General features: G+C 40.8%; 1 protein-coding gene across 6 annotated transcripts in view; it reads left to right on the top strand.

Moving 5' to 3' along the window:
• Window positions 1-610: 610 nt before the first annotated feature.
• rasgrf2b (Ras protein-specific guanine nucleotide-releasing factor 2b) overlaps window positions 611-27,246 on the top strand; it is a 32,960-nt gene continuing 6,324 nt past the window's right edge. For 2 of the 6 annotated variants that reach the window (XM_026343604.1, XM_026343603.1), the window contains exons 1-20: window positions 611-1,262; window positions 13,271-13,377; window positions 14,109-14,256; window positions 15,968-16,057; window positions 16,222-16,358; window positions 17,103-17,219; window positions 17,373-17,452; window positions 18,354-18,547; window positions 18,682-18,791; window positions 18,881-18,999; window positions 19,631-19,791; window positions 19,889-19,955; window positions 20,422-20,558; window positions 21,016-21,098; window positions 21,470-21,718; window positions 22,900-22,992; window positions 24,250-24,734; window positions 25,689-25,814; window positions 26,394-26,483; window positions 26,888-26,994. In XM_026343604.1, coding sequence (XP_026199389.1) covers window positions 987-1,262; window positions 13,271-13,377; window positions 14,109-14,256; window positions 15,968-16,057; window positions 16,222-16,358; window positions 17,103-17,219; window positions 17,373-17,452; window positions 18,354-18,547; window positions 18,682-18,791; window positions 18,881-18,999; window positions 19,631-19,791; window positions 19,889-19,955; window positions 20,422-20,558; window positions 21,016-21,098; window positions 21,470-21,718; window positions 22,900-22,992; window positions 24,250-24,734; window positions 25,689-25,814; window positions 26,394-26,483; window positions 26,888-26,994 — 2,976 coding nt within the window. In that variant the 5' untranslated portion in view covers window positions 611-986. The remainder of the gene's footprint in view (window positions 1,263-13,270; window positions 13,378-14,108; window positions 14,257-15,967; window positions 16,058-16,221; window positions 16,359-17,102; window positions 17,220-17,372; window positions 17,453-18,353; window positions 18,548-18,681; window positions 18,792-18,880; window positions 19,000-19,630; window positions 19,792-19,888; window positions 19,956-20,421; window positions 20,559-21,015; window positions 21,099-21,469; window positions 21,719-22,899; window positions 22,993-24,249; window positions 24,735-25,688; window positions 25,815-26,393; window positions 26,484-26,887; window positions 26,995-27,246) is intronic. The other 4 variants (XM_026343607.1, XM_026343606.1, XM_026343605.1 and 1 more) reach the window with 3 other exon arrangements.

Below are 27,246 nucleotides of genomic sequence, written 5' to 3'. Positions count from 1 at the left end.
AACTCTGGACGAGAATGAATGTTGTGACGCTGCAGAAGCTCATCGAAACGATGCCACGGTGAATAAGTGCTGTAATCAAAGCTAGAGGCGGTCCAACGAAATATTAGTGACTGCCAGTGACTTCTTTTTTGGGGGGGCTGGCAGTGTACAACCAGTTTATTAGATTTCACGCAGCTCCTTGAAAAATACTTTTTTTACAGTCTATATGCAGTAGCTCTCTCAAAGACCTGTAAACAGACTTTGATGTGTAAATCTGTGAAGTTCCCCTTTAAAAGAAGAACTACAGCTTTTTTTTTTTTCATACTGGGAAAGATATGGAAACGGATTTCCACTTACAGACCTTTATAGCTTAATATATTTCTTTTTTCCTTTTCCATTATTGCACTCTTAAGTGTGTGCTCTTTAATGCTATTAATAATGCATAAACAAATCACAATGCCTTTTTAGAAAATCACCATTAGCCTACATGTCCAGCTCTCAGTCTCATTCTCAAACACACACATATACAATACCAACTCACGCTCCGCCTTTAATTCCGCCAACTCCAAGATCAGCGCGCATCACCAGGGAGGGAGAAAAATAGAGAGACCTAGTGGGAGTGAGTGTTTGTGTGCGAGAGAGAGAGTTAACTACTGTCAAAGCCGATTACAGCTTATCGGGTCTGTGATTCTGTCCCTGTCTGTCCACTTGAGGGTTTTCCCCTCTGTGAGCGACACGCCTCTCGCTTTCTCCTTCTTCTTAGTTGTTGTTTATGCTTTTAGCGAGATGCTTGGACTTAATCTGGCGCTTTTGGGACTCTGACATCTCTACTATGAGTTCCTCTGCAGAAGCGCTTCCAGCAGCGGGGCAACTTTTCCGTGCGCCACGGCGCCGCTGAGCCGCGCATCTCTCTTTGGGAAAGTTTACGCGCATCCTCGGTGAACATGGGCTTGCGGTGAGACCTCTGGTTGTCCCACTTTCTTCTCTCTTCCAAACCGTGCGACAAAATGCAGAAGAGCGTCCGCTACAACGAAGGACACGCGCTGTTTCTGTCGGCGGTCGCGCGTAAAGAGGGGACCAAGCGCGGCTACCTGAGTAAGAAGACGGCGGAGAACAGCCGATGGCACGAGAAGTTCTTCGCCCTCTATCAGAACATATTGTTCTACTTCGAAAACGAGCAGAGCGCGCGACCTGCAGGGATTTACCTGTTGGAAGGATGCACCTGCGAGCGCGTGCCGGCGCCCAAGATGTCCACCACGGGGAAGGAAGCGCTGGAGAAACAGGTGAGATTTAAAGAGAGCACGGCGGGTAAATGCACCAAAACCCTCTGTGAAGTTCCCACAACTTCCTCTTAATCTCCTCACAGGAAACTCATTGTGCCCCTGTTTACACACATCAAGGTGATTTCTGGATTCTGTTTAGTTTTATGGTTTATACCGATTAATGCTTCATCACTCACGTTTTATTAGAATAATAAGAAGCCCCACGGAATCAAATGCTCTCATAACTCCTCTAATTGAGACCCCATGTACAATAAAACGGGCTCGTAGCTCCTGCAGCGTTACCCTGAAGTGGCTGCAGCAGCTCTGCTCTCCCTGCAGTGTCAAGAGCTCCAAGTGCACCCTCCCAGAGCAGGTGCCCATCCCCCCCCACCAAGGATTCAGATGTTCAAACGGGAGCAAGCTGATTGGAGAGATGTTACAGCATACCACAACTACAGTATGTCTGTGTAACACTGGAACAAAGTCACGGTTTTCTACTCTCAGCTATTTGTAGCAGTGGTTTTGATTTGGGGTCATAAGATTATCAGGCTGTAAACATCAAATGTAGCTTGTTTGTTGAGTGTGAAGCCAATACTGTTAATTACATTTATCAGATTTATGATAAATTCATTCATTACAAGGAAACCTCAACACTCTCATAATTATTCAACAAGCTCTTTTTAGCCCGTAGTAAAAAATATTTTGAGGCAAGTAAGGCAAGCAATGCAGTAACAGGTTGTTGTACAGTATTTAAACCCAGGAGTCTACAAAGACATTTTAATTCCTAATCATACATAATTCATGTATCATACATGTACACATACATTTTAATATTTTTATATTTTCTCGATCCACTGTAATCTATATTGATTTAACATTTAATGAAATATGAATCCCCAGAATACCAAATTTTAATCACAGTAATATTACATTAACCAAACATACTCTAGATGTCTTTTCTTTCATTTAGTTAAACATATATCACAAAGTCAAGCTTTGTGACTTTGAGTTATGCATTTTTGTACATCTTGCATTTGTAATAATACACTTGGACTAACGGCTGAATACTGCAGAGCTGAACAAGGTGAGGGCTTCATCATTGTAAAGCTGTGCAGGGGAATATTTTGGTTAAATCTGTTGGCAGCTGTGTTTCTGGAAGTTGCCTCAGCATTGTTGCTCCAACAGTTAGGCAGGTCTTGTTGCTAGGAAACATTTCAATTGCCATTTGAACATGCATTTCATTGAGAAAAAACATCAAACTCACATACACTGGTCACAAGTCGCATTAATCCTTCAGTAGGGTTCCAGCAATCAGAAAATCAATATTTGTTATGGTTCAAACAAATCATTCCTTTGCTTATAATCACAGAGAAAACAGAATGGTTTCTGTTTCTGGTCCCAGTTTTCACCTAGACTCAGGGAGTGTGTGTGTGTGTGTGTGTGTGCACAGGCATCTTGCCCATTAAAATACAGGGGGAGGGATACAGTGGAGAGCATTGACTTTTTACAGTTTGAGAAAGTATTAAAGAGACAGTAAGTGGGTGCACACTTAATCATATCAAAGGTAAACAGACGTCGTAAATATCCACCAATCAACATCACTCAGAATATATTAATCTCCACATGCTGCATGCCCACCCACTAACACAGTAGACGACTGTCTCTTTAAATGTACAGCATGCGTAAATACAATTTATTCCAGATGTATGCAAATGGAGTAGAGGCTTTAGGAAAGCAACAAGAAAGTAGTCTGGTTCTGATGAAGTCATAAGTACATAGAGCAAGAAAAGATGTTGTTAATGGTGATGAAAGGAGGACACATCTTTCTTTTATGCCGGAAAAATGACATAGTTCCAACCACTAAATCTGGCACTGATGTAAATACAAAACCTGTAACATTTGATGTTACCAAGCTTGGCAATGCTGATCTTATTTTATCCTCTTTTTACACACCGACTGTCTCTCGATCCCCATCTGTCTCACTCTCACACTACAGCTGTGATGTTTAATTAGGGTTATTTTCAATCTGCCCTCAGCTGAAACCGTGTGTGCCGCCATGTACTGTAACTGTTTAACTACATTGCCATGCACACAGGAGGACTAAACCAAACAACCGTGACATTTGTGTGTGTGTGTGTGTAGTCGTGTGTTATAGATGATCAACACTCATCGAAGGACATGAGTGTTTAGGACAAACTGGAAGAAGGCCTTCCATCTTTCCATCAGTCGTTCTTGCACTCCTCTGTTTCCCTGTGCAGAAGAGCAAGTCTGCCAGCAACCTGCAGTATCACACCCCCACACGGAGCCACAATGCAACCATACAAATAACATACAGCTACTGCCTCATGCTCTCTTTCTCTCTCTGTTGTAATCTCAGATAGACACAAACCCTTCAAATAATGAGCATTCACACTGGCCTGAAAGGTTTCCACAGCGACAGTCGATGTGCATGTATGACATGAACGTGTGTGTGTTTCTAAAGGGCCAGTAAATTTAGCTGTGTTTAATTGTCTAAATATCCCTCCCCCCTTCATCAAGTGTCAGGTCGGTTACTGATCCCCGAGATAAGCACAGTTCATCCGCGTCTGTGAACTAGAGGAGATAGCCATCACTAGCAGTACAGTCTGATTCCAAACCCATATGTCTGGTGCTCCTCTTTTTAATCTCTGTGTAGCTTGTTCAGAAACAGCAGCTCCTAAACCACAATGTGAAGAGGTTTCTGCTGAATAAGTATCTATTGACCCCTTTGGTGAGGAAAAATATTGTTATAGATGTTATTAGATTCAGTGTTGCCCCAAACCATGAGCAGGCAGATTGTTGTGCATACGACAGCAAATAGTTTAGCCCCAGACATTTGCTTTGTTTAGGAAGTTACATGTGTGTATAATGAAAACCAGACTTACTGGTTTATTGAAGAGGAACCATACAATATGTTGTGTTGTGAGGATGTATTTTCTAGAATAGTTTCCTGAAATATTTGCATTTGTCTTTAGATGCTTTGTTTGTTATGATTTGGACTTCACAGCTGCTGGACATAACAGATATTTCAACGTCAGCTTGAACATAGGAAAAGAGCGACAGTGAAGATGTGGATGCTTATTATTTCAAAGTTTTGCATTTGCAGAGTTCAGTGTTGGGCATCGGCTTTTAAGGGAATCAAACTTGGGACCTTCAATGTATAATGTGCACGGCTGAAATTTGAAGGAGCAACATCGTTGATAAATTGACTCCTGTCTGATTGAGCTCCATTGGCTTTGAACCATTTCAAAGTCTCCTTCTCCATGAGGGTGGAGGTGATAAGGTGAAGTGACACTTAAAGGCTTAAGCCTTCCTGTTGCATGCACACTATCTGTGTGTGTGTGTGTGTGTGTGTGTGTGTGTGTGTGTGTGATTGGATGTCATCTCAAATCCCTCTCTGAGCTCCGTGTTGTCACTGTTGCTCGGAGTACTCGTCTATATCAAGGAACCAGTTCTTCCAATATTCCCGGAATCTGATCTGCTTTCTTGTGCAGGCTGGTTTTCATTTTCCTCTTGTGTTTTCTGCCAAGTATTGGAGCCACTATGGACATTGTTAGTGTCAGATAAGAATTCAATGCTGGCATCAGTCTTAAAAATCTGTCTCTTGTGTTTAAAATGATGCCCTAATCAAAGTATGGATGGCAACGAGGGTGGATTTTAAGAAGCCAATCCCAGTGCTCACGTCTAATTCATAACATATTCCCCCTCTCCTATGAAAACAACTGCCTCAAAATAGTCAAATTGTTCTGAAGTATTATTTTAAAGAAGTATCTGTGTGTTTTAAAGAACCACCCTTTGGATTATTTGCTTATTTGTTTTCTTACAGAGAGTCAAGTGAGATTGATAGCACTCTGTTGAGCATGGAGCTAGAGCCAAGAGATGATTACTGTAGCTTAACATGAAGTTTGGAACAGGGTGAATATCTGTCCTGGCCACAGTTGAAAACAGAACAAGACATGTGCCCTAGCTGGCTCTTTTCAAACAACCGCTGGCTCCAGAGTTTTGTTACTGTGAGATTGTGAAGCAGACACTTTTCCCATCATCTAGCTCATTGTTTTAGTTTTGGTTGTACAGCTTACTGCTGGACTAATATGGTCACTCTTACTGCTCTCTTTAGCATCGCTTTCATTCACAGCAGCCACTGTACAAGACACCACCAAAACACAGCTACTCATTATTTGACTTGAATATTTGGGGTTGATACTATGAGACATAAAATGAATGTGTAAGAGCAGCTGTTTTCTAAACTGTTCGCCATTACAGCCGCATTCACAAGAGGAGCAATGTCAGTTGTGTTGTGCATCCCAATAAAGCATTTATGTTTTTCAATTGGGTCTTAAAAAGACTTTATTAGCCTTTTCTGAAACCATACTGTATTTAATCCATCGTTGTTGAAAGATGCTAGATGAATAAACTTGACTTGCCTCCAGTTTGGTAATGAACAGCTTATTGAGGGATCACAGCACCCATTAGTCAAAAGTTATGGCCTTATCAGCTCAATAGTTTAGACAGTTTTACTGCCAAATGGCAACATGCAGTAATAGAAATGTGCTGAACCACATTGATCAGCCTGCTGGAAAAGCTGAATTTGGCAGTTTAAGATGGTTTATAAACCACGTTAGTCACCACAGCGCCTAAGGTTAAGCAGAGCAGAGGTGAGTATATTACTTTAAAGCAAACATCCCAGCAGGTAGAGGATTCGCATTATCGTCTGTGCCGGACTGTTTGTGAGGAATCCCTGGGTGTTAAAAGCTCTGAGCTCTTGTGGTGTTATTGTTATTGCTGAAGCTGCACCCATCTATTATACATGCTCCTCCTGTCACTAGCTACAGGTGCTGATGTGGGCTGGTGGCACAGAGAAAATGAGTCTCTCTCTCTCTCTCCAGGACTTAGTTTATAAATGAAATTTCAGTGCCAAGCAATAGGATTGACACATGTGTTTCTTGTAGTCTGTGTATCGTTCATGAGCAGCGCACACTGGCAATTCTCAGGAATACAGTTAAACAGATTTATGCCCTGTTGCACTGTGGGAGTCGTACAGCAAACTGTCCAATCCAGCATCTATTGCATTAAGGCAGCGAAATGTTTGCTCCTGATGATGGTGCGCAGGGCAACTTTAAAGCAACCCATGCCTAAAATGTGGGATAAAACTGATGGAGAAGAAGATATAGATGTGTATTGTATAAAATGGGAGTTAAAGGTGTGCACTGTATGCATGTTTTTGACTTATATAGAGTAGGTGGACATTAGTCAAAACAAACAGAGGAGTGGAGCAATCTGTTTAATCTGCAGATGAAAAGGCAGGTACTTCCTGATCACAGTGTTATTATACAGTGTGTATATGTGAAAGTTATTTGTATTTATTGTATGTGTGTGTACGAGAGAGACATAGTTTGTAAGAACTTTTATAGAAGAAGTCAGCAGCGTGGAGGGCAATGAAGAAACAGCAGGATGTGGGATGTTGATTCAGTGATTGTCACATTAGCGGGTACATCATTAGTTGAATTCGGTAGCTACATAAAATACTGTCGCTGCTGCTGTCAGATTAATGTTTTGTGTCTCTTCACAATGACAAGTCTGCAGGAAATAAAAAATCTGTTCTTTTGTTCAATATTGAAGTAAAACACTGCTTCTGAAAGAACAGAATGGGTCTTATTTATAGGAAAGACGTATATTTAAAAGACGATTTAAATTCATGTGAAACGATAGACTGTTTATTTTCTAAAATAGTTTCCTGAATATTTGCATTTTTCTTTAGATGCTTTGTTTGCACCTCAATGCTGCTGGACATATTATTATTATTATTATTATTATTATTATTATTATTATTATTATTATTATTATTATTATTATTATTATTATTATTATTATTATTATTATTTCAATGTCAGCTTAAACGTATGAAATGGGAGACATTAAATATATGGATGCTTATTATTTAAAGTTTTGCATTTGCAGAATTCAGTGTTCGGTGTTGTTGCCTTGAGAAGGATTTTAAAGGATTTAAACGTGGGACCTTAAATGTATAATGCACATGGCTGAAATTTGAAGGAGCAACATCATTAATAAATTCACTCCTGTCTGATCGAGCTGCATTGGCTCTGAACCATTTCAAAGTCTCCTTCCTCATAAGGGTGGAGGTGATAAGGTGGAGTGACACTTAAATGCTTAAGTGTCAGTGCTGCCTTCCTGTCAAAACTGACACATTTACTTTCAGATTCTTTGTTATTCTTTTTTGTATCTTGACGCTGTCTGTCCTTAAAAAGGAGGAGAAGAAGACAGCAATTAAAAGAAACCTTGAGTTATATGCTATTGACTTTCTTTCCAAGACCTTGAGTGTTGTCCTCACTGTGAGGTTGAGACTCCAGGTTGGTCTCACGAAACCATAAATGGTCTTTTTACACTTGGGCTTTTGTACAGATTAAACAAATTCAATATTACATGTTAATTCTTTAAACTGTAGCTGGTAGGTTTATTTATTTTCTTATGTTTTCTTTCTTTCAGCTACCTGTGGCTGTAGCCTTTTGTTTTACAGATCATTTAAATCTTGGTGAGAAGGCAAAAAGGCATCTTTACGGTTCCTTTATTGCAGAAGATGCTTTTATTTTCTATACTACATTATTTTTTATGGACAATGTAATATAAAAGACCTGGCCACTTATTTTCTATGTCATCATATATACTGTAGATGCATGGGTGTGCCGGTAACAGCCTACTACACTGTAAAATGTGTATTATTAAATGCACAGGGTTTTCATAATAAGAGCAGTTTGTTTCTTTGTTCTAGTCCTTGGAACGTTTTATGAAGCTACAATCAGCACAAAAAAGACATTATTGCCCCAGTGGGACATGACAGGAGCTGAGAAATGAGAGGAATACAGAGGACGATTATGAGCCTGATCCAGAAGACTGGTGGGTGGAAAAAGTGAACCCACACCCCTCTCTCTTATTTATCTCTCTCAAGTGTTCTTCTCACGAATCACTTGTACTGTTTTATGAACTGATTTAGCACTTCTAAATGGGCATCGAGGCATTTTGTTTTTTTACATTCATCTTTAAATTCTACGTAAGCTCTAATAAGTAGTTTGCAAGATGTGTTTGTTGTTTTGAAAAGCATCTATTGTATTTAAACATTTTACTCCTGGTGGTTTTTTTACTTTACTTTGTCATTGTGATCTATATTTCTCTCATTTGTTGTGGATTTTTCCATTAAATATGTTCCTATCCTGTCTATGGTCTTTACTAAATCGAAATAATTGAAATTTATTGTGAAAATGACACCAGTAATGTCTTGCTGGTATGTTTGCGATATTGTGTTCCCCCATGAGAACAGCAAACAACAGGTGGTTTGAGATTATCTCTATTTTAATATCCACTCACGATCACTCATCATCATGTGGTTCTTCTGTAGTAGCTCATTTTCTGTTTTCTTCTATTCTTATACGGCATATATACTCCCACACACCTACAGGAAATCCAGTTTCTGTATTATATACGTTTCTTCTATATTCTTTTGCTCACACACACACACACACACACACACACACACGAATCTGGTCTGCACTCTGATGTATTTCTCTGTAATGGTAATTATCATCCTGCGGGACTCGGGATCACTGAGCCGAGCCCTTTTCACCACAGCAGTAAAAAGGTGGAGACGCATTGTTCATCATGTTCCAGTGAACCCCACTGTGTTAAAAGAGTTTGTTAATGATCTTTCCTTCTACTTTATATAATAAACAGCACACAAGGATATAAGGAATGAGACAAAAAGTGTTTCTATTCTGGAAGTGATCAGATGTTAACTCACACACACACTCACACACACACACACACACACACACAACAAATTGCATATCATCAGCCAGCTGGTCATTGCTTTCCCCTTCCGCACTGAACTAGATGTGGTGCAGGAAGCCATGAGCTTTGCTTTTTGGTCCTGTTCAGTTCATGTTTGGCCAGTTTCACACTTGTTTGCAAGATTTTCTGCTCAGTTGTGGCATTGTCTTTACCATATCCCTGCACTTATGCAAATCAAGTCAAATGAAGTTAGCCTGGCCTTTTGGTGAAACACACATGCTACACATGGAGGTGAGACAGTGATGTGTGTTTGTTACCTGGCTGCTACAGCGCACAGCTTTTGCACTTTTTGCACAGTGCAAGCTATCTGACCTTAAAACTATCTATTAAAACTATCTACCTGGAGTAGATAGATAGTAGAATACATCCTGTTACATATGCTTTAAGAAGCCCAAACATGCAAAAACATTCAGATTTTGTCTTTTACAACTTATGAGTATGTAAATGTTGCTGTGGATATACCATATGCCTAGATTTAAAGCACCGCTCTGTGACTGTGTAAATGACAGTATGGTATTCATCTATATAGATTTTGACCCAGTGGTAACCAAACTTTACATTTTCAGCATGCATGCCTTTCTCTACCCATTGAAATAAACATCAAAGCAGTAAAACCGCTTTGAAAGACTGAGAGTGAGAGTTGAGGAAAAAAAAAAAAAAAACTTGGTCCATCTGTAGTATGTATGACACAATTTGGCCTCTCATCATTGCAGAAACCAAAGCAGACGGCAGTGTTGCATCATTAGTGGTTATTCCAGTCTCCAATCATTAGTGGATCCCAACAGTGACTCTGTTGTCTCTGCTTTTAAATATTTATCACAGATGAGTATTTCCGGGTCCCCCAGCCATCATTTGCCTAATGAATCTATTACCACCAAGTCCACTTTCATCGTTGACTCTTTAATCTCCAATAAAAAAAAAGGATTTCATCACAGTGCTACCATGAGCCTGAGGGTCTTTGGTGTAGGTTTTAATTTCCCAATTTAACGTTCAGTATCCTTTGGACAGTAAAACTTCTGAGTTCACATATCAGTTCTCACAGCAGGGATTTTAAATGACTGACTCCTAATTGCTTTTCTTTTCTGCCCTTCATTGTGCCCATGTCTTGCTCTGTGGTGGTTAAACACACATGACTTTGTGTTGTGCTGACAGTTTCACGGCCTCATTTTCTATGAAAGCTGTTTCTTAGGAAAAAAAGTTTGAGGTGAGCAGTGAATTGGTTGTTAGCGACATACAGTAACGAGTAGAAAAGAATCTCAGCGTCTTTGTTTCTTTTGCTTTTGCTCTCTGTCTTTATTTGTCTAAATGAAATTTCTTACAGTACAGTGAAGGCCCTGAGGGGTGGAGGGTACATTTGAGCTGATTTGAAGGGAGAGTGAGTCGGTAGTGCTGAATGGTACTGAAGAGTCGGGAAGCTTGGTGTTTACAGTGTAGACAGAGTCAGACCTCTTCATCTGTTTACTGTGCTGCTCTTCAACTAATGAGCATGCAGTACAGTGCTGCAGTGTAATTCATCGCAACATATTGTCAATGCTTTTAATACCCTGATGTCCAGCTTAATGCAGGAGCTCCTGCAAAGGATGATATACCATTAAACTTTAATCATGCCTTGGTGAAATTTGGGTCACTGCTCCAGCAAATAGCAATGGTACATTTACAGTAGGGAAATGCTACGAACAAAACAAATGACAAGACGTGCTGCATGCAGTACAAGCAGTGGTGAATTGTAACTACTCTGTTTACTTAGAAGTATTGTATCTAGAGGGGCCATGCAAGCTATTATTCCCCCTAATCAAACAGTAATTGTGTTCATATGCAGTTTGTCATCACCAAAATGAATCGTGTGTATCACTAAAGTTCAAATTCATTGAAAGCATTTCCTTTCTCATAATACAAATTTGTAAAGCAGATGCTCTAGAAAATTTTAAATCCTCAATCGTTTTTATCTCTCCTGTCTGTAACACAGCCATGGTTTCTATTCCTGATTGCTAGGTTACTGGCTCCTTGTCAGTGTCTTTGCAAGGACACCGCGAAGCTCCTCTCCACTCTCCCACAATCAACTGCCAATCACACATGTGCACATACAATACAAAAGTCTGAGACCTTCTGGTAAAAACATTGCTTGTATATCACTGCTAGTGGTCCAAAACCCCACAGTTCAATGCACTTGTACTTTACCATTGTATTTTTATGGTACTTTTATTGTTCTTATGTTCTCTACAACATTTCAATTTGAAATATTTTATCTAAATGTATTTATCTAAATATTTTAATGATCTTTTATATCTTTTTCACTTCTGTATTTATTTAAACAAATGACTCATTGTATAATTTGATTATGGTACAAAATGATCAACACTTGATTGTAATATTTTCAACTACTCAAGCAGGTAAACATAGCTAAAACATTAAAATGCAGTACTGAAAATGCAGTTCAGTAATAAAAAAATACATATAACGAGGGAAGAGGTCACCTGCATAAAGAGCACTTTTATTTTTTAAATATATAATAATATTTTGTAAACACTTTTGCATAAGAAATGTGCAAGACTCTTACTTGTCACATAGTGTTTTTACATTGTGCTGTAGTTCTTTTCACTTGTGTAAAATATCCAGTGAATGTCAACCTGATGTGGAAATAGGACAATATTTAAATCTCCACAATATACTGTGTCATGTTAAATGTGCGGATAACATATACTTATACTGTCCATCTAAAGCTCTAAATCTGCATCAATGGAACGGTTTGATTTTCTATTTAATGCTCCTACCTTCTAATTTCTAAAATTGCTAGATGGAGCAATAAAAGCATTAAATGAAATGAGGCAAAGGTGAAAAGCAGAAAATGGAAGTGCAAAACACGTCGGAAGCGTCAAATATTGCATTGCCATGGAAACGTTATCTTATTATGTGGTGACACAATTTAGAAATATGTACTCGGTTAAGAAATGTTATGTAACAGCTCCCTCTTCCCTCTCTCTCAGTCCCACTCTGAGTCGCTTTCTCCCTGTCAAAGACTGTTACAGCGCAGATTATTGTTGATGTAATAAATTCCAGCCAGGCAGTGAATCGAAATGACAGATACATAAAAAGCAGAGATAGGACGATGTCCTGGAGATGGAGGTCCCTGCATGTGTGTGTGTTCTAATAACCTTGGTAACTTTGTCCCAAGCACACCCCCACTGCAGGGGCCAAAGCCCATCCATCCTGCTGCCGGGCAAACGTCTTTCCTCTGGACTCTGTTTGGTTCACTGAGTCCTTACTGAGGGAGACACAAAGACATGAAAGTATGAAGGGATGTGGAGCTGGAGGAGGAGGAGTGGGTTTCGACAACAAGAGAGGCGAGAATGCTGGTTGAGCTGGGCAGAGGAGGAGGAGTGGGATGATAGGTGAAGTGCAAAGAGAGAGGGCGGAGGAAAGAGGTGGTTGGATGAAGAGAGGAGAGGAGAGGAGGAGGAGGAGGAGAGAGAAAGTCCATACAGAGCTCAGTCTTCTCTGTTTTCCCTGACTATGAATAGCAGCTCTTCTGGTAACCCAGTGCCCCAGGACATGACCATTTGAATAAAAGCCTCTATCACTTCACATAATGCCTGGTGTGTGTGTGTGTGTGTGTGTGTGTGTGTGTGTGCTCTATTATAGGTGCGTGTCTCTGTGCTTGCATGTATTGGCATGTGTTTTTGGGTAAGTGTGGGGAAGTATTTTAACCGCAGATATTCAGGGAAATTTATCAGAATAAGAGAGAGACAAGAGTGAGCGGGCTAATTGATGGTGATGATAATAGGCTGGTGGAGAAGGGAGGCGCAGACGAGCCTTGATGTTTTATTTCAGTGAGCAAATAACGCTGTCGTGTGTGTTAAGCCACCCACCCTCCATCGTCCTGTCTCCTGCTCTGTGCGCTCTGCTTGCTTCATGCGAGGCCTGCAGAACTTTATAAGGGATGAATCTCGGCAAGAAAAGAGCGTGAAAAGCAAATGCACTTGAAATCAGTGTTTCCATATGTCTGTGCCATATGTCTGTTGTGGCTAGTATTTCAACGGAGCAGCTAAAATATCTCCAGCTGCTGTAAGTTGAGGAAGAGGTGGCACGGAGGAGTGGCGCCGGTGATTTGTCACAAATACAAACATCTTGTGTTTATTTTTCTCTCACTTTAGCACTACTTCCTCGTCGTGTTTGGTCACGATGGACAGAAACCTCTGGAGCTGAGGACAGAGGAGGAGAGTGAGTGCGATGAATGGGTGGAGGCCATCCAACAGGCCAGGTATACGTGTAGAATTATGTAAAGTGTATTTCCTCTGGGCATAATAGCCCTAGTGTTTATTTAGTTAGCCAGAACATGTGTGCTTTTCCCCTTTCTTTTTGCATGCAAAGAAAACTCCATAGCACATCAGGTTGCATGACAGCCGCCAATTTAACATAACAGAACATTAACATTAGAGACTATTAAATTAACTTAAAACGCCACATTTGTGGTTTTGCATGCTACAGCTCATTTATCATCTACTGTGTTTTCCAAAAAACTCCCTAACTTTTTGAACTTGTTATTGAACTGTATGTTCATTTCACCACTCATTCGTTTGTACTTTATATTCCCAGCATGCATTTTCAGCAGTTTTTGAAATGTCATCAGGGTTTTGAGCACTGGCTGCAGAGAATCACTGCGATCACAAGTCCCATTGTAGGAAAATCTAACCTGGAAGGATAATATGCACTAGCTAGATTAATTCAAAGCAAGATGCTATTGCTTGTATTGCAGAGTTCTTGGTTTACAAGTTAGCAACAAGTCTGAACCCACCTGTAGTTACATTATTATGAAGAAAAATTGTGGTGATTTAAACTGTCACACTAGGTGGATAAGGTGTGCATATGTATTCCCTGAATTTCAGCCATAGGTCAACAACAGAAAACAACACTTGGTCATTTTAATAACATGCTGCTGTCTTTTAGTGTTTTAATTCACTTGCTCAACTGTGAACTTCTTTTTATGTTCAGTTATTCTGACATCATCATCGAACGCGAGGTGCTGATGCAGAAATACATCCACCTTATACAGATAGTGGAGACTGAGAAGGTAGCTGCCAATCAGCTGCGCACCCAGTTAGAGGATCAGGACACAGAAATCGAGCGGCTCAAAGCAGAGGTACAGCACATCTGTACACACTCGTACACATGCAGTCCTCCAGATTCACTACACCAAAACCCCATTTTCACGCTTTGTATGTTTGGCTTGTTTTTTTTACCAAGTGACATTTAATGGATTTGCATTCAGTTATTTCCTTCCCCAGGTTGGATTAGAATTACATACCCACTGAAAACAGTGCATGCATATTCTAGACTACATGCATAAAGAATCCAGTGCATGGGTGGGGGGGGGGGGGGGGGGGGGGGGGGGGGGGGGGGGGGGGGGGGGGGGGGGGGGGGGGGGGGGGGGGGGGGGGGGGGGCAAACGGTGCTCAGTCACCTCTGAGCCCACCACTCAATAAAGTCAGCCCATAAGCATCTTACAAACAGCTTCTCAGCCACTGGGCTTATCAGATGCAGCACATTAACACACAGAACACACAGTTAATGAAAACTGATAGTGATTTTCTGTCATATAGAAACACCAGCAGAGGGTTGGTACTGTACATCTCTTAGATTAAAGCTAAACACTAATTCTATTATTGTTTATTGTTTTCCACTGGAATACTACTGTAATGATATTGTGTTCTAGTTTCACACCATTGTTACGTCCAAATGAAAACTAAACACTTACTAAGTGGCATTTTTGTTTAACACATTGCAAAACTGTCTTATATAACACAAGTTATCCTTTAAGTTCTGGTTGTAATTCTTCCTTGAAGCACAGTGGATGCTTCCCCCACTCCTGTGGTCGTACCTCTTTGGTACTGTAAGACACAGTGAGTCGGGTTGATAAAAAAATGCAAATGAAACACGGCCTTTATCAGGAAACATCTGCCTGTGTGATGGGGCCGCTAATGAAAAAAGAGCCAGTGTGCAATTGGTCCATCTCATTAAAACATACCCTTGTGTGTTTGTTTACGTGTGTGTTGCTCCATGTTTATGAATAATTAAACCAACTAGCCAGTGTAACTGTCAACACTTGGCAGACTGGCTCCTCTCTGCTGCCATTTGCATGATAGTACAAGTGGATAAGAAAATGAAGATGAAAATACGGGGCTGTAAATTTCTTTCAGCTTTCGTGCTTCCATCCATGTGACAGATGCATGAATGGATAGCACTACGGCCTATCTTAACCTCTGCGGAGTTAGTCTCTGCACAGAAGACGCCGTTGCCTTTTACAAGCTGTGTTTGTAATTGGAAATCACTACTGTTTAAACAGAAGTGGTTCTATCTATTATTGGTTTTACAGTGTGAGATGAGATTTGCTTTCCCCCACATTTAATAACATTTGGCATCTTCTGCTTGGCTTATTCCCTTTGTGATGAGCCTCTTGTATCCCTCAGTGTTCAAACCTGGGTGATGACATTATCTTTGTGGTAGGCAATTGGCTTTCCTCACCTGCACTGAGTAAATGTCACATGTCTAAATGCTAATCTGTCTCTGCTGTCTTAAGAGAGCATTTCCCTGCTATAAAAATTATACAAAGGCCTAAAGATTATGGTTTCCATACTCTGGTTTCTGCCAGAGAAAGAACACCTGTAGCAGCAGAGGACTACACCTCTCCTGCTCTACAGGCAATCTGACACATATAAGCCTTAATTTGCTTATTGTCATGAGCTGATAGCAGCACCCTTTCCCTGTTCTGTCTTTTTGAATCAAGGCATTAGATTGTCAAAGATGTTAGTTAGTCATCCATATAATTCTCGTATTACATTTCTCTTAAAAAGATTGTAGCTTTGAACAAAACTAAGGAGAGGATGCGGCCTTACCATGTCCACCATGAGCATGAAGACCCAGATATCAAAAAGATCAAAAAGGTAAAAATCTATTCTGCATTCTTACATGCTAACTACAATTTAAGTTTCACGTGTGTAATGGTCACTCTTCTTGTTTGTTTTCTTGCAGTTTTGCGTGGCGACACATACAATACACCTGTGATCCATACATTGTTATCTAAGCTTTGTTATTTGTATCTACACAGGTGCAGAGTTTCATGCGGGGCTGGCTTTGTCGGAGGAAGTGGAAGATCATTGTGCAGGATTACATCTGCTCACCTCACGCTGAGAGCATGAGGAAGAGGAACCAGATTGTCTTCAACATGGTGGAGGCAGAGACTGAGTATGTAAATACATTATGTCTAGAGTGTCACCGTGGCACTCGCCACTGAATAGTTGTCAAGCTTTGCTGTACATGATGTAATCTCAACGTATGTAGACCAAAGTACCACATATATACATACTTAAATATCTCTATATGTAGGGAGCAATTACAGTGGACTGCGCTGCAACAATACTGGATTCAAGTCTAGTCTATTATTTCACTCGAGTAAATATAACATTGTATATATACATTATAATTATTGGACTATATGGTTTATACTATATATTGAAAAATCATTTATCCATACTGCTTATCCTGAAGAGGGCGACAGGGCGCTGGAACCAGTCCCAGCTGACACTGGGTGAGAAGCAGGGCACATCCTGGATATGCTACCTGTCTACCTGTAGTGCCCTTCATAGATAATATACAATTACTTGATATACAACATTTTTTACATGTTATCCATCTTTTCTGTATGTGTAATTTAGCTGTTTACAGTTTTTGCTTGGTTATAATTCAAATTATATTCTTAAACTTAAATGTTGACAAATTAATAGGCAAACAGCTTAAGACCTCCATTATTCATTGCTCTCTGCTATAACAAACAAATGCATTCAAGAAATTGTATCGTCTATATGTAAGACAGCATTCAACATTACAAAAACCAAAGCTCACCCACCCGAATGTTTTCATGAGGCATACAATCTAATATACTGTGTGTGTGAGCCTAGAGGTCATACAGACGGCTGTGTGTGATTACAGGTACGTCCATCAGCTCTACATCCTGGTCAACTGTTTCCTCAGACCTTTGAGGATGGCTGCCAGCTCCAAGAAACCACCCATCAGCCACGATGATGTCAGCAGCATCTTCCTCAACAGGTGTGTATGTCTGTGTAAAATGTTACGTGACTATCCAACATGTTCTGTCCATCACTGCTTTAAACTGAATCACCAAAGTGTTAATTATTCCCAGGCACAAGCAGAGATGCTGAACAATAAAACCTATTTTGCCATTTTGTTTTCACACTTCAGTGAGACCATCATGTTCCTACATGAGATTTTTCATCAAGGCTTGAAGGCGAGGATCGCTAACTGGCCAACTCTGGTGCTGGGTAAGCTGTTACTTGTCAACACACAAATACACACAGCGTGCATCGACTCCCTCAGTGACATCAAGGTCAGGTTTTCAGTGGTCCTCCACATCCTATTTGTGTCATTCAAACGTCAGCCCTGACGGTTTACTGACACACACACACACACACACACACACACACACGCACAAATACTCATTTCCTTATCTTAGCAAGCAACACACACACTCATTGTGTTGACAGACAATGACCACCCAGACCAGAAGGCATCCCACGATTTTACCTCCTGAATCAGAAACCCCCTCAACAGATAAGCATCACCTAGGCGACAGACTGCTGAAAGACGTGGCAGCAAATCACTTGTGACAAAATCGAAAAGAAAAGGCTCCACCGATTAAACATGTCGTTCTTATCTTACCGCCTGCTTCCAGCGGATGCTGAATTTTGCTTTTATTTATTTATTTAGTTGTTTTTACCAACAGTATGTTGTACATCAAAACAGATTCTGTAATCTTTTCAGTGCTAATTGCTTTATCTATAAATTTTATGAAAATATTTAAATCACAAGATATGCTCATAATTACTAATATAGGCATCCATATTAGATCATTATATTATTTTAGGTGAGATAGGACAATAATTTTGTTCTCTCTTTGTTACTATAATAACAAGAAAACTAGATCCACAAAAATATAAGTCAGTCATGATGTTACTGTGCATCAAGGCTGACATCTTCTCTAGGTTCTGTAACTGAGAGCAATCTTTTATTTAGTATTTTGTCTTTTCGCATCACTTTGATAACAGTTGACGTTCGTTTATGATACACAGTTGTCCAGATATAGTTATTGTCCCAATTATTTAATGAAAAAAAAAACAAAAACAAAACAAAATGGACTGCATGTGTGTATGTTTTTCTTTCTAGCTGACTTATTTGACATCCTGTTGCCCATGCTGAATATCTATCAAGAGTTTGTTCGAAACCATCAGTACAGCCTGCAGGTTTTGGCCAACTGTAAACAGAACAGAGACTTTGACAAGCTGCTGAAACAGTACGAGTCCAACGCCGCCTGTGAAGGAAGGATGCTTGAGACCTTCCTCACATACCCGATGTTCCAGGTAGAGACCACATTAGTATTCACAACATAAATACAATCCACATTTTAGGCCCAGTCTTGCTTGCATTTACTGTCACCATTTGAACTGCAATCATATATTTTAATAGCCTTTTTCCCACATTGTGTCCTAATTAGATTCCCCGTTACATCATCACTTTGCACGAGTTATTGGCACACACACCTCATGAGCATGTGGAGCGCAAGAGTCTTGAATTTGCCAAGTCCAAATTAGAGGAACTGTCCAGGTAATGTGTCTGACTGGGAGAATGATCAGATCTCCTGATAAATCTTGATATGAAATGTTGAACTAAATGGCGTTTTTGTGTGTGCACAGAGTAATGCATGATGAGGTGAGTGACACAGAGAATATCCGGAAGAACCTGGCTATAGAGAGGATGATAGTGGAGGGCTGTGACATCCTGCTTGACACCAGCCAGACCTTTGTCAGACAGGGTGAGTTTTTATCAGCTCACAGCACTGATTGCCATACATATGCACATATGATCACAGCATGTTTCTTGATTTCTTGTTTTTTTGGGAAACATGCTAGATAAAAATCTGCACTGGTGTTCACATAGAGGGATTCTAATTACCTTGGTGTGCAAAAACCTAATAATCAAAAGGTCCTACTGTTTTATCTTCAAAAACCAAGTCAATTTTTCACTTAATAGTATGCATTATTGAGCATTACTGAGTGAGCACACCAGCTGCAGTAAATGAAACATGTATGGCAAGTTATCTAATGACAGCACAGGGGAGCAGGTAGTGATTTTCCAGCTGTAGCTGAATAACAGGTTGGTAGATGAAGTGCTGACACTGAGTTTGACAGTATATGACTTCTGCTGATCCAAGGTTTCTCGCAATTTTGAAGAAAAAGAGATAAAATAGTCTAACTACATCTGCCCCTTTTAGTGATCTGCTCCTCCATTTTGTATAGTTTTGCTTAACCAGGTGAACGCTTGTGTGTTGAAGTGCTCAGGAATGTTATTTCTGACACGTGCATGCTTGTGCTACTGCAAATAGCGCTCGGCTTACTGTCGGCTTAATGAAATGTAATGTAATCCTTTGCCCCCGTGCTTTTCAGGGTCTCTGATCCAGCTGCCATCAGTGGAGCGAGGGAAGCTAAGTAAGGTCCGTTTGGGCTCTCTCTCCCTGAAAAAGGAAGGGGAAAGGCAGTGCTTCCTCTTTACCAAACACTTCCTCGTCTGCACACGCAGTTCTGGAGGAAAACTGCATCTTCTCAAGGTAAAAACATCACTATCTCTGTCTTTTCACTCATTTTACAAGAAGGCTACAGTAATAAACTGTTGCATGTTTTGTGTTTTCTCTTACACACTCACAGCAAGGTGGAGTTTTGTCCCTAATTGACTGCACACTTATTGAGGAACCAGATGCCAGTGACGAGGAGTGTAAGTTTACTGAAGCTGCTGCGTGAAACGGTTTGTTCATGTCGGTAGACACACACAGACAGCGCTTATTGGCTCATTTAGGCTCTTCACCATTCATGGAGGTTAATTGGGTGTCAGATGATAAGTGTCCAGAAATTACTTCCCTTTAAATATCAGACACTCACCCCTTTAAATGTCAGGTTTTGATCTTTTAACATTACAGGAGCATTAATCATTTTTCTAAGGGTTTTAATTTGCAAAAAGGAAGATTGATGAGACACACACACACACACACACACACACACACACACACACACACACACACACACACTTGAAGCAATCACATGTGTACATGTGCAAGTCTCAGGGGTATGTAGAATGCAGACAGCAGTTGTGCTTAATTGACTCTCTGTATGTGTGCGCACAATTATTTTCATTAATTGGTCTCTTGAACTGTAAAAAAACAAGCTCTTTCTTTTTCGTACAGCTAAAGTTGGTGGGCAGGTATTTGGACAGCTGGACTTTAAGCTTGTAGTAGAGCCATCGGACTCACCTTCGTTTACTGTTGTGTTACTGGCTCCATCGCGACAGGAGAAGGCTGCATGGACCAGCGATATTAGCCAGGTAATACACAAAGTCACACAAACACACACATCCAGACAAACACAGAATAACAAGAACCTTCAGAAAGCGGGAGCATGTCTCTGCTGGGCATTGACAAGGCTTAGTGATAAGTAAACACAAACACGGGCGCAATTCTCCAGAGGGAAGTTCAGCTCACTGCCTCAGTTCTTCACAAACACAGTCGCACCACACAGGCCTGTCAGACTGGATTAACGCTTATCAGAAATAAAAAATACACTGACAGTTTTTAATGTAAATTTAAAAGCATTTTCCCATCAGCAGAGTTCATGGTGTTTTAGATCCCATCAGTCTGCTGCCTTAAATACTAATAATAAAAACTAGTAATAAAAATAAAAATTCACATTTTCACTCCTCAGGCTGACGTGCTTTCAGTTTATCTCTCATTACCCATTTTGCGCTTATCTCTCTCTCTCTCTCTCTCTGTGTGTGTGTGTAGTGTATAGATAACATCCGCTGTAATGGCCTGATGACTAGTGTATTTGAAGAGAACTCCAAAGTCACCGTGCCTCATATGATCAAGTAAGTATGTTTGTGTGTGTGAAGAGGAAGGCCCATCTCTTCATGCCAGTGTTGCAAAACATAAATTTCTAATGTAGCAGATGAAATGTTACAGTCGTGTTTTTAGGCTGTATGTTATGTATTATGCTTCTATTATTTATTTATGCTGTTGCTGAATTCTGCTTGATGATATTCTTTGGTACACCCTTGTTTCCTTCCTCCTTCTTTGAAATATGTGAGTTTTATATTAATTTCTCTTCTTTTACTTGGTTGTTTTTTTGCACAGCTATTTTCATAACCTTTTCCTTGCTTAGCGGCCCGGTAGTCACCCATGCTTGGTTATGTGTGTGTGTGTGTGTGTGTTTGTATTTGTGTACGTGTGTATCCATCAGATCCGATGTGCGTCTCCATAAAGATGATGTTGACATTTGCTTCAGCAAGACGCTCAACTCCTGCAAGGTCCCTCAGATCCGCTATGCCAGCGTGGAGCGGCTGCTGGAGAGGCTGACCGACCTGCGTTTCCTCTCCATAGACTTCCTCAACACCTTCCTGCACACATACAGGATTTTCACCACGGCTATGGTGGTCATGGACAAACTCGCTGACATCTACAAGAAGCCCTTCTCCTCCATACCTATTAGGTGATACAATGCATCCACACAATTGTAAAGTCACAAATAAAAAAAGGCAGACACACATTCATTACTACCATAAGTCTTCAAGAATATACTGATATTATTATTTTATATACATACACACATAGTTATTGCCAATATTATGTGTGTTTATGTTTGTGTTTGCATGATTGTGTGCTCATACACCCAAGAAATGTTTTGGCGCTACTCAGGAGGTGTTTTATTAGCTTCCTCCTTTTAACCTGTGAATGATGTAGTCAGATGCGGGTCAGTGTTTTGGATTCGGTGACCAGCTTCCACCTCTGTCGACAAGGCTAAATACATACTGGCTGAAGAACATACAGGCCTGTGTGTGGAGGCCAGCAGAGCAGATGCTTCTACAAACTTTTTGGCACGGTCATAGGAATATATTATGCATCAAATGAGGGGTTTCTCTCTCACTCACCACTTTTCTCATGTTCTCTCTGTCTCTCTCTTATTAGGTTTCTGGCTGCATCAGATTTGTGTGTTTATATTCCTCCCTCTGCTTCGCTTTACTTAGATTTTCAACTGCCCCAGGGCAGGTTTGTGTATAAAGCCTAACTCACCATGTCCAGTGGACTCCTTTACTTGAACAGGGGTGTGCAGGAAGGGTGGTGGGCGGGTGTGGGGAGGAATTCCCCTTGTTTAAATTTACTCACCTTTACTTTTTCGGTAAAGGTGAATGTGTTCTTGTTCTACTCAATGCCCTTATTATAAAAATGCTTCTCTCCTTAATTCTCCAGAGAGAGACTGTTTAACTGAGGAAGTTTACAAAGAAGATTTAAAAGATCCACAATGTTTGTTTATTCATTTTTTTTAACTTCTTAAGGCCCAGGGTTTTTTATTCTGCCCTGAAGCACATACACATACTGTACATGGAAGATATGTCCTCTATTAAATTTGTTGTCCTCCCTCTAAAATAGTCCCTGTAATGGTTGCACACATCCTTATTTAACTGATGACTCAAACGTTCTCCCTCCTCTTCTACCTGTTGCCTATCAAAAGATTCATCAATCGTCCTTCCATCTTATTCCCTCAAGTCATTTCCCATCTCTGTCACATCTGCTACTTGTATTTTCATGTGTCAATCCAACCATCACACTCACCCGTTAAATAATTTTTCTGTTGTCCACCTACCTGTCTCTTCATGTCCCTTCTAACTACAGGGCACAGTACTACTCATTTGACCGTCTGTCTATCTCATCCATCTGTCCTGACTACAGTCTGAAGATTAAGAAGATAGCCATGGATCAGTCCAAGTAACCAAATGTTCTCTCTCTCTCTCTCTGTCCTCCCTCTTTACTGTCTCTTTCCAGCTCTCCTGCCTGGTCTTCCTCTCCTTCGGTCTTGGTCTGACACTTAGCAGAAGCATGACTTTTCTCTTTACTTTTACTTTTTAATGAACCTGCTGCCTATCTTGTTAAATGACTGAATCGCGACTCACTGGGACTAATTCCACCAGTTGGAAATATTGGGTTGATGACAGTAATGAGAAAAAGGGAAATGCACTGCCCGTCCAAAAGAAAAGTTGCACACTCTAATATTTTGTTTGATTACAGCACACATTCTTAATGGGGTTAAGGTCTGGACTCTGTGGTGGACAATCCATGTGTGAAAATGATGTATCATGCTACGTGAACCACTTTTTCGCAATCTGAGCCCGATGAATCCTGGCATTATCATCTTGGAAAATGTCTGTGCCACCAGGGAAGTCCCTTCTGAAACAGATTACCATCTTTTCCACGACCACAGGATGTGTCTTCAGACATGGTTGTTTAAGAAATGAGAAGCTACTCACAGCATCAGTTATGGTAAAATAACTTGTTGCCAGCTGAAAAATAATCATCCTTGCAGTAATTATCCAATGGGAGGCTCCAGATGGTGACTTTTTGGAGGGGCAGTGTATTTTGTAGTCTCCAGTATGCAGCTAGTTATATCCTCCTCTTAAGCATCTTTTGCTGCTTGCTTCCTCTTTTCCTGCTTGTATCAAAGTTCTTCAGCAATTCTCCTCTCTGCTTTTCATTTACTTTCCTCTTTCAGCATTTTATTTCCCCTCTTCTTTCATTCTGGGATGCAATTTGATCATTTATTTCCTGCTGAATAACAGGCCTGAATAAATTATGGCTGCGTTTATCTATGCATGATTACCCTTCCCTTGATATAGCTCTGTGTATATGACTCTCTAAGAAGTGTTAATGTCATCATGAATATGATAACCAAAATGCTCGTTGATTAAAGCATTTGCACTTTACTCGTAATCAAAGTATTTAAGTGTTGCAGATGTAATCTGTGATAAAGAAAAGTGATGATTGATAGGAAGCCTATGTCACAAAATCTATTTGCAGCTGAAGTTTTTTTATGTTTAGTGTAAAGAGAGTAGTGGCTCTTGTTTTGAGCTGTAACAATTATACAATTCCTTTTCATCTTTTCTTCCTTTTCCCCTGAACTTGCTCTTTATTGCTTCTTTAATAACCTGTTATTTTTCTAACATATTGCTTTGCTTGTCTCCATCTCAGGTCCTTGGAGCTGTTCTTTGCCACCAATCAGAATAACAGAGGTGGTGAGCACATAAATGACAAATCTCCTCGTCTGTGCCGCAAGTTCTCCTCTCCTCCTCCCCTGTCCATCCCGTCTCGCACCTCGTCCCCTGTCCGAACGAGGAAGCTCTCCCTCCACTCACCCATCACTGCCAGGGTTGGAGGGCTCGACCTAACCAGTCCTCTGTCGAACTCCAGCATCAGTTATAACTCTTCCCAGTCGGCTGGCAGCAGCCCTACATCTGCCCACACCCCGCTCACCACAACGCCTCAGACCCCGACTCCGACCACCTCTTCTCCTCCTTCTTCCACTTCTCCTCCACCCAACAACTCCAAGTCGCCACAGGACCAAGTTCCCCCTATTCCCTCGTCCCCGGACCAAATCCCCTGCTCAGCTACAGAGGGGGAGGAGGTGCCTAGGATCGACCCCTTCTGTGGCAAATTGCGCCGGAGCATCCGCAGAGGTAAGTCACTGTGCGAAAGACTTTTTTAGCCTACTGTACAAACCATTATGGTTAGGGTTAGGTTTGGTTTAAATGTATCTATACCGATACTTGCAATACCAATGACCAAGTCTCAGCAGAGTAACGTTAACAGTCAGCTGAAAGAATTTCACTTCCTCATCACTGGCACGTAATTAGATGTAGTACAAGTGTCCTTCCACACATTAGTAGTAATCAATAGTTACTGATACCACGCGGTCAAAAGGCAAGATTTTAATGGAGTGTTAAATTATTCTACATCAAAAACATGAATATCAGCTTCCAATACTTGACATACATCTTACGTTATGCATTTGCCATGTCCAGTCTGTTCTGTGGGTATATATGTAAGCTAAATACTGTATCTATAACTGAATGTGTGGAGCTTTATTGGTGAACTAACACGCTTATGAAGAGCTGGAGTGTGAAGTGTTCCCCAAAAGAGCAGAACAGGCGCCTGGTGGGAGTTGTGTGTTTGACTATGAGATCTTTTAACAGTGGTCTTACAACAGTCCTCTCAAACTGGAGAGACAGCATTAGGGCATCTGAAGCAGCAGCAAGAACAAACTGCAGTTAGACCTCATTAGCAGACTTTGGACAATGTGTGTGTTTAGAGTGTGTGAAGAACTGTGTGTGACAGCTGTTCACCACAGGAAACAACAACACTACGAATGGTTAAAAGGTTCAGGTGGGGGAAAGAGGAAGAACGGGAAACAGGAACTGAGGGGTGAAGCTGGAGATGGTGTGAAGGATTCTGGGAAAGTAATCTGGGTCAGTAATCGGTTGAGTACAAACTGGAGATGTGAGGATTCTGTGAGTCTGAAGTTCTGAAGGGGAGTATCATACGGCTTGCAAACAACCGTTAAGCCTAATAAAGTAGGGCAGCAGTAGTAACCACCATCGTGATGTTATTCTTACCCCTCTCCTCCTGTCTAGCTGTTCTAGAGTCAGCGTCACTGGAGAAAATCATCCCAGAATCTCCTCAGAGCAGTGAAGCAGGAGACATGTCTCCATGTCGCTCCCCTTCGACACCCCGACACCTCCGCTACAGACAGCCTGGTGGTAGGACTGTGTGTGTGCGTGTGTGTGTTTGTGTGGTTTATGACTCATAACTAAAGCCCAGTACCGTAGCCAGAGTCCTCTTCTCACTGACAGGCTACTCGGCAGGGTCAAGCAAAGATCCCTGACCCTAGAGGCTGACATCATTAATACAGCAGTATAAATTAAAGCTCAAACACTAGAGCAGGGCATTAATGGGTGCTATGATCGTGAGAGAGTGCGTGGATATAAGTTTAATTGTCTTGAGATGGTTTTCCAGATGGACCAGGTTAAATCGACTGCCTGGGGGTCAGCCTGTACGTAGGACAGCTGCAGAGGCACAGTAACACAGCTTCAGTCAGGATGATGATGACTATCAGTGATGATGCTTTTGTGTTTGGAGTTGATACTCAAGGTGATGATTGATGCAATGACAGTTGGGATCTGAATGTGTGTGTGTGTGTGAACTGTGCTTGCTATGAAAAGTAATGATATTTGGTATATGGTATTAATAGTTAACCATGAAAGTTTGCTGTTGTTGTCCCCCACTCTATACGACAGTATTGTGGTCTTAATGAAATTCATCTATTTGTGTGTCTGCAGTCCAGTCCGGAGAGAATTCACGTTGCTCAGTCTCTCCTGCCTCGGCCTTCGCTATCGCCACAGCTGCAGCAGGGCATGGGGCACCACCAGGTACACAAACATTTCAGGAAAAGAGATTTTAAAGCAGTCAAATTCATGTAAGCTAAACATTTATCAGTCCATGAACTCAGAAATTATGAACTCAGTATGAACTCAGAAATTATCCTGTTTATTATCCTAAGTCCTCTACTGTACAAGGGAATCCAATTAAATAAATTAGACAAAAGATAACAACTAATTTATTCCTTTTGGAAAAGTCATGTTATTGACACTGTCAATATAAAGCTTGTTAAACATCAACCAAAGAACAACAGAAAAAAAATCTTTTTAGTCACTGATAAATCAGTTTCTTTAGTTACTTTATAATTAAAGAAAGTTTTATAACATCACAGAATAATAACATTCATTCTGTGGCTCTATTTTTTCTTCTTTTTTGGTTTTAATGTCCCCTCCAGTGTTTACGAACTCTGAAAGAACTTGCGATAAAGAGTTCATCATCCGCCGAGCAGCAACTAACAGAGTTCTCAATGTGCTGCGCCACTGGGTCTCCAAACACTCGCAGGTCAGTCTGCACTCACCACTGTCTGTGTGGGGTCCCCCGTTTCGCTGTGGTGAACGAGTCTGCGGTCTCATTAAAGCAGTTGCGTTCTCTCTCTCTCTGCTCCACTGCTCTCGCTTGAGCGTGTCAACACAAACACATGCACAGAAACACACACTGCATATTGGCGCTGTGTGAATTACACGAGCAGCTACTTGTCTCAGTCCACCTACCCACTGTTCTATAATGAATTGAATATCAAGGTAATTGCCTGAC

This window comes from Anabas testudineus, chromosome 9 (assembly GCF_900324465.2).
Source record: "Anabas testudineus chromosome 9, fAnaTes1.2, whole genome shotgun sequence".
In the NCBI taxonomy this organism is placed as follows: domain Eukaryota; kingdom Metazoa; phylum Chordata; class Actinopteri; order Anabantiformes; family Anabantidae; genus Anabas; species Anabas testudineus.
Note: the sequence above shows the minus strand (reverse complement) of the source record. Positions and strands in the feature narration are given on the sequence as shown.